General features: G+C 34.9%; 1 protein-coding gene across 1 annotated transcript in view; it reads left to right on the forward strand.

Moving 5' to 3' along the window:
* The first annotated feature begins 215 nt into the window (after nt 1–215).
* LOC117171912 (probable ribosome production factor 1) overlaps nt 216–10,591 on the forward strand; it is a 32,998-nt gene continuing 22,622 nt past the window's right edge. Inside the window, exon 1 of the mRNA XM_033359566.1 lies at nt 216–928. Coding sequence (XP_033215457.1) covers nt 346–928 — 583 coding nt within the window. The 5' untranslated portion in view covers nt 216–345. The remainder of the gene's footprint in view (nt 929–10,591) is intronic.

Here is a 10,591-nt window from a genome sequence, read left to right on the forward strand (position 1 = left end):
TAATATTCTCATAATATTTCTTCCTGCATATTGATTTTCTTATAACAGTTCGCCGTACAGTCTTACGCGTCAGACTCAAACTGCGCGGTCAAACTAACAAAATGGTGGAATTAAGCGGTTGCGTTACTTGAACGAAACAGAACCCTCAAGTGGCTAGACCATGTATTTGTTAGATCATGGGTCTCCCCACAGCATTGCCGGTCAATTTCTATATGTCGATGGATGCACTGGGGCGATGCATGTGGCTGGTTACTGAGGATACGTTAACTGTAAGAATATAGGAGCACGTGAAGCTAATTGAAATTCATTGCTTTGACCACGGATTGTATCTTTCATTTACCTATCATGAAAGTAAAAGGCTTACGCGTAAATCCGTTACATCGTCCCAAGGAAACGGAATCAAGAAATGTCGAAGATGAAAACAAAACTGATAATGACCAACGGAAAAGGAAGGTTTTGTTCCCTTGTGAAGATAATTTTAATCACATAAAATGTAAAATTGTTCGGCGTCAAAAAAAAGAGAAACTTAAGAGAGAAAAAGCTAAAGCCAAACGAGAAACTAGAAAAAGTAGATTGCAAGAAGGAGGACCTAAGCAAGTTCCTCATACAATAGAAAATTTACGTGAGCAAGACGAAACCATCGTTCAAGGAAATTTAGATTGTCAAGAGAATGAAGAAATTAAACAGGACATTGAGCAGGATGAATTTGCATCTTATTTTCGTCAAGATTACGAGCCCAAAGTTCTAATAACGTATTCGGACAATCCTACGAAGAAAACTAGAATTTTTGGCCGAGAATTAACCAGGATTATTCCAAATTCAATATCGTTTTATAGGAATCGATCTGGTGTTAAAAAAATTATTAAAAGTGCTGTTGGTAAGGGCTTTACAGACATGATTGTTCTCAACGAAAATATGTCTCAACCAAGTATCCTTTTTTATTATCTTAATTTAGTTTTAATGATTTACTTAAAAATCTACTTTTAAATTATAAGTTTCTTGCATATTGAATCGATTTATCGGATATACTGGTCCAAAAAGACATTTTTTTAATTAGACTGAAAATCATTGTAAGTTATATGAAAATAGAAGACACTTATTATTATTTTTTAGTTCATTAATTCGACTCCGCATTTCACTTTTCTCTCTTGTGGAGTTTGATATGTAAAATCAAATTACTTTTTTCATTTGAAATTTTACAAGAAAAATTATGATTGAATTTGTTTGAAATTTGAGACATTTAGTTGCATAGGGATCGAAATGCTTCTTATCATACTTTCCTGTTTTAAAAATGTAGGGTAAGGACATAACATTTTCAATTTCCGTAAACTCGCAATATTCAGAACTCTATAACGGGCTTTCTTCATATTTTTATCATCTGGAGTTTTTGCAAATCATGAGCTATTTGTCTGCGAACAGATTTCTAAAGGAAATAAAAATGTTTAGTTATTCATAGGAGAAAAAAACTATGAAAAACAAAAAAATACACTGTAAAAATAGTCTATTGAATTTTCTATCTCTGGTGGATGTAAATAAAAGGACCCTCGTGTATCGGAGTAACTTTACGAATCTGTTGTGATATTCCAATTCAGCCGATAATTTCACACGCGAAAATGTAAAATTCATTATGTGAACAAATGAAATAAAATTTATCATGGAGACAGGTTTCGAACACTCGAAAAGCTCAAATTTCGTAGAATTTCATGGAGATTGAAGAAACACAAGCCGGACACGTTACCACTTACCTAAAACACATAAGATACTACGGGTATTTTTTTGATGTTTAAATATTCTGTAACAAAAACATGAAATATACTTTTTGAATAACCGCATTTCTTTCCGTTCCAATAGCAGAAAATGTAAAAGGAAAAATGGGAATAGCTCGAATTCGGTCTATTTTTGTGTGACAGCTGTCAAAAAAGTCGAACATAGCTGTCAACTTCCTCACATTAAGAATAAAAATGCTCCAAAATTGAAGGATAAAGGCATCGATAAACAACGAACACGAGAGACGCTTTCGTATTCACATATTATATGATTAATTATTCTAAATTTTTAATTAATCATAAATCAAAAATTGTACAGTTTCCGCCCGGGTGAAATTTAAGATCTTTGGTAAAATTAAAAATTTTGATGTAATTTTCAATCACAGGAAAGTGATTTTACCGACGCATGGTATTTTTACACGCTGCGACTGAATTTTCGCTTCTGAATGTAAAGTTCGTACGAGGGAATGTGTAATTTTGTTTTTATCGAGTGAGTAAAAGAACACTGCTGTTCGAGGGTCCTTTTATTTACATCGCAAGAGGATGTAATTTCACATACTTTTGTAAAATCACACAGTGAAGTGTGTGATATTTACAATGATACAATATTTAATTTTCCGAAACTTTGAAATTTTACACAAATATTTTTTTACAGTCTAATTAAAGTATGAGTTTGGTGAAGCCTTCCGGTATTTATGACAATAATGGAAATATAATAACCCAGTGGGCACACAAGACCTAAATTTGTCCTATATACGTCTTTTGGCCGAGGTCCTGAAGACCTTTTAAAAACATGAAAAGATCCAAAGGATGTCTTAAAAACGTTAAATCATAAGACATAGAGGTACATTCTAAGGACGTCTTTAGGACGTCCCGGTGCCCACTGGGAAGATCCAGGTTAGGTATATATGTGGTACCGTGCAGCATTTGTGTTGAGTAGTAGATTTAGAAAAAATAGAACAAATGCGTAATCATACTAATTATTATTTTTACATTCTCATCAGAGAAGGTGTTAGATTTGCGTAAAATTTGCCCCCCCCCCCCCCCAGTTTTTGTCGAATGTCCACGTTTTGAGACCCCCTGAATTCGAAAAACAGGTTTTTACGAATGCGTATATATGTCTGTCTGTGAACACGATAACTTTTGAAAAAATTAAGCTATCAGATTGCCCTTTGGTACACTCGTTTAGTGTCTTAAACTAAAGGTCACGTTCGTTAGCCAGCCATTTTGGATAGAAATTCAAAAAGTGGGCACATTTTGAATATTTTTGTGACCACTTTTTTCAAAATTCTCTGTAGGGTTATTCATAGCATTCAAAATTTTGAAAAATTTATCCTAATGATTTTACAAAAAATCAAAAATTACCGGAGTTATAGATAGATAAACGTTTATTTTTTGGCCTGCTGGCCTTCAAAAATTGACTTGCTTACACTTCCATTTTTTTACAGAATTTTCTTACAACTACGTCTTACAAAGTACTTCCCATCCACACCTTATAACTAATCCTCTCGCTCCTATAGCCTAACCTTCCTCGCTGCGCCTCGCCTCGCACTCATTTCGCCCTTTTGTCGCTATGCTTCGCATTACCAGCCTGTCTCCGCGGCTAACACTTAATACTTAACTACTGTTTACAATATTTACATTTCTCTTATATCTTCTTCCTCTTCTATTTACAATCTTTCCTTCTCCATTCCTCTTCCTCCTTCCTTCTCTTCTTCTTTATCTTACTCAACACCCTCTTCACCCATGCTACTGCCCTTTTGTCAACACTTTCATGTAACAATACCTCCATGCTTATCCCCCTCCTTTCCACCTCTTCACATTCCTCCAACTAAAGCTCCAATTTTGCATCCCCCTTCCCGCACATGTGACACATTCTCTTCTCTCTAGAAAGCCAGAACCTATTATAATTCTCCATGCAACCGCACCCCATTCTCGCTATAATTTACTGACTTCCTTGCTCTCCTTTCTTCCACAAATATTGCGCTCTCTCCCTTGGCATAATCCACACATAGTTTCCGTTATACCTTGACTCTCTTATTCTCTCCTCTCATTCTGCCTTCTCTTTCTCCATGCTATTCTTTTGAACCAACTCGTATACCTTCCTTCCTTATGCATTCTGCTAACTTCATCTATCTTCAATCCATTCGTTCTAAAATACCTTTCCCTTTCCACTTCCATCTTTGCACCACTGCGTCTATTCTCCTCCCACCAACACTCCTTAACCAATTTACTTCCAAAAATTTCTCCTCATATTTACAAGCTCGACTCCCTGTTATAATTCTTAAACTCGTTCTTGCTGTTTCCCTCCTGACAATATAGTTCGGTGTATTAGTATCCACTTTACATACCTCTCCTGTACCCTATTTACCTCCTCGCTTACCTTCCAACCCCACACCTACACTCCCTCAAATAAGACACTAATGACTAGCGAATCAAACAATTTCATTCTCCTTTCAAAATCATCTGCGAACAATCTCTTCCCCAGCCCCCACATCTGCCTCATCACCATATTTGCCCTTCTCACTCTCTTTTATATGATCACCCACTCCCCTATTTCTTCGAAACAGGAAGCCCAGGTACACAAACTCTTTCACCTCCTGTACCGCTTTTCCCTTCCACTCCCCTCCCCCATCTCTCCCATCTCCTTTCCTGAACACCATAACCTTCGACTTGTCCGCATTTAGCTCTAACCTATTCTTGTCCAAGTAACGTCTCAACCTCTTCATCATCTCCTTTAAACCCTCTTCGCTCTTTGCCAACAGTACTATGTCATCTGCATATGCGAGTGACCATATCCTGACTCTTCCTACCCTAACTCCTCCTACCACTCCGGCCGCTAGCTTACTCTCCATATCCGCGATCAAAATTGCAAAAAGCGTTGAGCTAAGCGGGCACCCTTGCCTCAACCCCCTGTCCATCCAGAATCCCTCAGAGATTCCCTCCCCTCCTCTCACCTTATCTTTCGTTTCTTCATATACCTTCCTTACCCTCTCGATCAGGCCCCTCTTCACTCTCCTCTCTTCCATTGCTTCCCACAACTTCCCCCTATCCTATGAAAAAAGTCAAGAGAAGAAAAATGTTGCCTTTTGAATGCCCTACGAGATTATCATAACAACTTTTTGAATTTTCTTGAAAAATCGAAAATTCAAATTTTGACAACATGCAAAATAATGAAAAATCGAAAAATTACATTTTTCGGCCGAACTGCGCAAAATATGGTAAAAGATAAATACACAACAATTGTGCATTTGAAAAAGATGTACAAATTTGTTATTAACCATTTTTTGGTAGGATGCGTAGTTTTGGCTTTAATCATGAAAAACATCATTAACAGTAAAAATGTGCCCGCTGCATGGGCACTTTCTTACCACAACTTTTGTCTTATAATGTCTTTTTCGTCTCGTGTGTGGGGTTTCAAAAAATTTAACTTTTCATGTTTTTGATGCTATTTCTTTATTATTTAAACTAAAAACAGAAATATCAAAAAAATTATTCGTGAAAAATAAATCATTTTTACATTCACATCAGAGAAGGTATTAGGTTTGTAAAAAATTTGAGCTCCCTAGTTTTTGTCAAAAGTTCCACGTTTTGAGACCCCCTGAATCGGAAGAACAGGTGTTTACGAATGTGTCTCTGTATGTCTATCTGTCTGTCTGTGAGCATGATAACTGTTGAAAAAAATTAATCTATTAGAATGGCTTTTGATACACCCTTTTAGTGTCCTATGCTAAATGCCAAGTTCCTTAGTCAGACATTTTGGATAAAAATACTAAAATTGAGCCGATTTTGAACATTTTTGAGTATATTTTTTCATTATTCAAAAATTCTGTGCTCAGTTGTTCATAGTACTTAAAAAGAAAAATGTTCCTTTTTGATAGCCCTACAAGATTATCATATCAACTTTTTTTAATGTTTTCGAAAAATTCAAATTTTGATCGCACGAAAACTAATTAAAAATCAAAAATTGCATTTTGCGGTCAAACTATGCAAGATAGGAAAGAAATGATAAGATAAAAATTGTGCACCCAAAAATATATACAAATTTGTTATTAATCACTTTTTTATAGGATACGTAGTTTTTGTTTTATTTATAAAAAAAACATTGAAAATACAAAAATTCAATTTTTAGACACGGCACAAGCTAAGCTAAAATAAATAGAAAACGTTTTTCACCGAAGGTAGAGCAAAAAATGTTTATAAATGGTTTTTTTCACATTCTCATCAGAGAATGTATTAGATATGCGTAAAATTTAACAACGTCCACGTTTAAAGACTCCCTAAATACGAAAAATAAGTTTTTACGAATGTGTCTGTCGGTCTGTCTCTATGTATTTATGCCTGTCTGTCTGTCAGCACGATAACTTTTGAAAAAATAATTCTATTAGATTGGCCTCTAGTAGACTCTTTAATTGTTTTAAACTACAGTCTAGGTTCGTTAGCCAGCTATCATGGATATAAATTCGAAAAGTGAGCGCCTTTTGAATATTTTTAAGACCATTTTCTTTAAATTCAAGAATTCTCTGCGGTTATTCATAGTATTTAAAAAGTCGAACAATTTATCTAATGACTTTTTTTTTATAAAATTACAAATCGTGAGAGTTATAGCATTTACAAAATTTAAAAAAAAAACACGAAAATGAACCTTTTAAGCCAGTTAACGCACGATATGAAAAAATGGCAAGAGAAGAAAAAGGTTGATTTCTAAATGCCTTAGAAGATTATCATAACAACTTTTTGAATTTTCATGATAAATCATTAAATAAATTTTGACAGCAGATAAGCAAATTCAGTTTATGGAAAAACGACAAAAGTTGCAATCAAACGTTGAATAACCAAATTTTTTAAAAAGACTGCTCATTTTTTTAAACAGGGCAATGAAATTGCGTCTGTCTTAATACCAATGCAAGTTCCGAATTGTAATAATATACATTTATGGGGATGATATAAAATTTCAGCGATAAACTCGAGTGCGAGGCACTAGATATGTGATGAGAATGTGTTAAAGCCGAAGGAGGTTTAACAAAAGAGAATTCACAATCAACAAACTTGTACGCAATGAGAATATGTCCACGAAGCGGGCAGATTTTTTTTAAATACAAAAATAGAGATTTTCCATCGACATATAGAAATGGACCGGTAACGCTTTGGGGAGAACTGAAACGGGCTCTAGAGAGAGAAAAAACATATGAGACGTAGACCTGCCTTTAGCCTTTATCTATTTCAGGACTCTGTCAAGTGATTTGGTGGCCCCGGGTATTGCCTAAATATTCTGTACAGTCAATTAAAAAAAAAAAAAGATAAACGATACATTAGAAATTTGTAGTTATAATAAATTGAATTTTAAAGAACATCATGTAAAATAACCTGTTTCTGATAGATTATTTTTAAAACTTGGTAACCTTGAATTCTTCTGGAAATTGGATTGAAAATGCTACAATAATAATCGTCTTGTGAGTTCAAAAATGATGTAAAAACTGTCAAAAATTTGAACAATATTTCTATAACATAAAAAATAATCATTTGTATTGCATAGGTACAAAACTTCATATTTTGAGGTTTTGTTTTATTGTAACATTTTTTATTTTACTATATTCAATAACTTTACTTACTTATGAAAACATATCCCCGTATAAACGTCTTGACAATGCCCACAAACTACACAGACTGCTACGATTTTTTATATTTATTTACAATAAATTATAAATAAATAATTTCTGAAAAGTGCGATAAACGTCACATTATTGAGGCACTCGTGACACAAAGCACGGTCCTGTGCTGCGCCAAACTTCACCCAACGAAAATATTCTCGACCAATCAGCTTTATCTAGAAAGAGATAGGTTTACGTCTCATATGTTTTTTCTCTCTCTAGAGCCCATTACCGTTCTCCTCACAGCATTACCGGACCATTTCTATATGTCGATGGGATTTTCTATATTTATGTAACCAACAATATTTTGCAGTCAATTTCAAAATTGTATTTTTGGAGCAATCTAGGTGTCACCTATTATTCCGATTTGAGGCAACACTTTTTCCAGAAAGTTGCGAATGTTTTGAATTTTGACGTTTATTGGAAAAAATGTATTCATCCCTCACATTATCTATTTCAAGTTGTGCACACAAAGTGCATGTGACGAAACTTTACATTTACATCCTCATTCATCAGAGTCTGACAATCACAAAATTGTGTCGGTGCCTGTCCGTCGACATCCTTCTGAAAATAAATACCAATTAAAGACTACGGTGAAGGTCTGCCTGAAACCTGTATTAAACAGTCATATTCAGGTCCCCAGGTATAGTTAATCTGAATGTAGTAGCTACGCTAACTTTTTCAGGATCTGTCCACTCGAGTCAGCATATCTATACACTATTTTAGGGTTCCAAAATGAAGGACCAGTTCACTTATTTCTGACCAATAAAAATAATTTAGAGCATGAAGAAAATGGTATCTTTTTATTGAAAAAGAGACTTTCAAAATTCAATAAAATTTCATATTTAAACTGTCAATTTGAATTGGCTTGCATTTTCATAGAATCATTATTGATAAAAAATGCAACCGTAAACTCCACATTAGTGCGAATTCACACCAAGTCTAACTTTTAGACTGCATTTCAAGGGCAGTTTTAGACGAATGACGCTGGGTGTATGGGTCTTGATGCAGTAAGGGTCGAACATATTTAAGGCCATGTGAGCATAACCTCAAAAATTAAAAAAAAAATTCAAACCCAACTTACGTTCAAGCGCGATATCGAATTGAAAATTTGGGGAAATGATTGGAAGCACCAAGATACATTTGTATTACATTTGTCTTAAAATTTTATAATTATGAAAAAAGAAAACAAAAAATTGTTACAAAACAAACTTTCGTTAACGTAAGTTGGGTTAGGAAAAATGAAGAAAAAATTGAGGTTTTGCTCACAAGGCCTTAACGTAAGAGGGAGACCCTTCTACCTGCTGAGTGAGAAGAAACATTTGTTTAAATTTTTGCTAGTGTGAATTCGCACAAATGTGGACTCTACGAGATACAAATCTATACGCAAATGTACTTATGGTGCAAAGTATGTGTTTTTCTAAGTTATTAAACAAAGTTTTTTCTCATGCAATGACTGGTATTATTGTTTGGTCCCCAATGGGCATGTGGTAGGCATTTAGCAGTTTTAGGTAGTCGGCGTTCATTTTTGTGCAGGGCCAAAAAATGTCTGGTAGGTGCCAAAATAACTCGAAAAAGGTGAATGCTAAAAAAAATATCTTCAGTTCGCGCAAGGTCGTTATGTGTAAAAATAGAGAATAATAATTTCTCACAGCCAAAGGCTCAAAAATGCTTATTTCTAACGCGGAGTAGCCATCAAAAATGAATTTTGTACATATGATATTAGATGATATATGCATATTAGATCCATTGAAAAAGTTAGCCCGGTGCCACATAATGGGAGGCCTCTAGGATAAAAGTGGGACGAGAATTGACCGGTGGCCTCCAGGCGAAATCGCGGTGCTGATCACAATTAGGGCCGATCATAGTGGTGGCACTCTCAAGTATCGTTTTGAGGACTTACGTTTGAAATCAGCGCCATCTAGTGCTTCCCACAGGCACTAAAATTAAAAGAACCTACAGATCCTTGCGAAAGATATATTAGTGTCAAGTCATTATAACTACCTACTGCTTCTTGAATGATTGACAGCGTACATATGAGATGTACGATGAGATTTTGCTTGTCCTGTCGATATGCAACCAGGGACAATGCACTTTCTACTCATCGTCTCCAATATTCATAGTACAAAAATGTTAATACAATTACTAATTTTCTCTATTAAATTTAATATATTCTCTTATATTTCATCTCAATGCACTAAAATCATTAACTTTTATTTTTAAATAAGAAATAGATTAATTGGTTTTAAATTTCAGGTTATGTTTTGGAATAAAATTTTTTATTTGTCTAACAAATAATTTTTATAAAAGACTTCGTAATCTTCTTAGCCTTTCAAAATGACTTAAATTGATATTTATTTATTGTCTCCATTGTATACTTTTACATATTTTTACAATTTTTCTGGGTCCGTCACAATTACAATACCCCATAATATACATGAATCCCCCTTTCAATTTTACATTGATAATATTAACTGTTAAATTCTAGCTGAATACATTAGGTGAAGGCATTGAAGTTAATTCATTCCCTTACATATTCCTATCCTTGATTCTACATACTATATCACAAATTGTTCAACTTCCAAGCTCATTCATCCTCTCTTTCACTCTGACGCGTTCTCTCGGACGTTCCCCTCTGTCATTTCTCTCACTTTCTTATCAAACTCTGGCAAATCGGCAGAGGACAGGTTTCGGGTTTCCCCTAAATGTTTCGAGGACCAATTTTTCTAAATCGCGATCTCTCTTCCCGTGCTTGCATCTATCAACATCGTCAATCCATTTTTTATCCATTTTTCCACCTGGTCCTTGACGAACCCATATGTGCGAAACGGTTCCTTTCGAATACCTAATCTAGGTTCTCTCCATCCCCTACAATTCTGCATACTTTCTGTAATCCTTTACCCCATGCCGATGGATTCCCATTCTTTATTTTCCTAATTTCTTCCTTCAGACATATTCTTGGCCATCTTTCCTCTCGCATTTCTAATTCCATTCTCCAAATGTACCCAGGAGTGGTCCTATCGACTTCCATTGCCATCTTGACTAACTTTCCCTGCATTTTCTCACTTTCCTCCCTTCTTTTCCATCTCCAAGTTTCTACTCAGTATAGCCCCAACCCCGCCTTAGCCAGTGTGTTTAGTATATACCATCTCTTCCCAGACTATCGAAACCCGC

The sequence above is a fragment of the Belonocnema kinseyi genome, chromosome 4, assembly GCF_010883055.1.
Source record: "Belonocnema kinseyi isolate 2016_QV_RU_SX_M_011 chromosome 4, B_treatae_v1, whole genome shotgun sequence".
Taxonomy (NCBI): Eukaryota; Metazoa; Arthropoda; class Insecta; order Hymenoptera; family Cynipidae; genus Belonocnema; species Belonocnema kinseyi.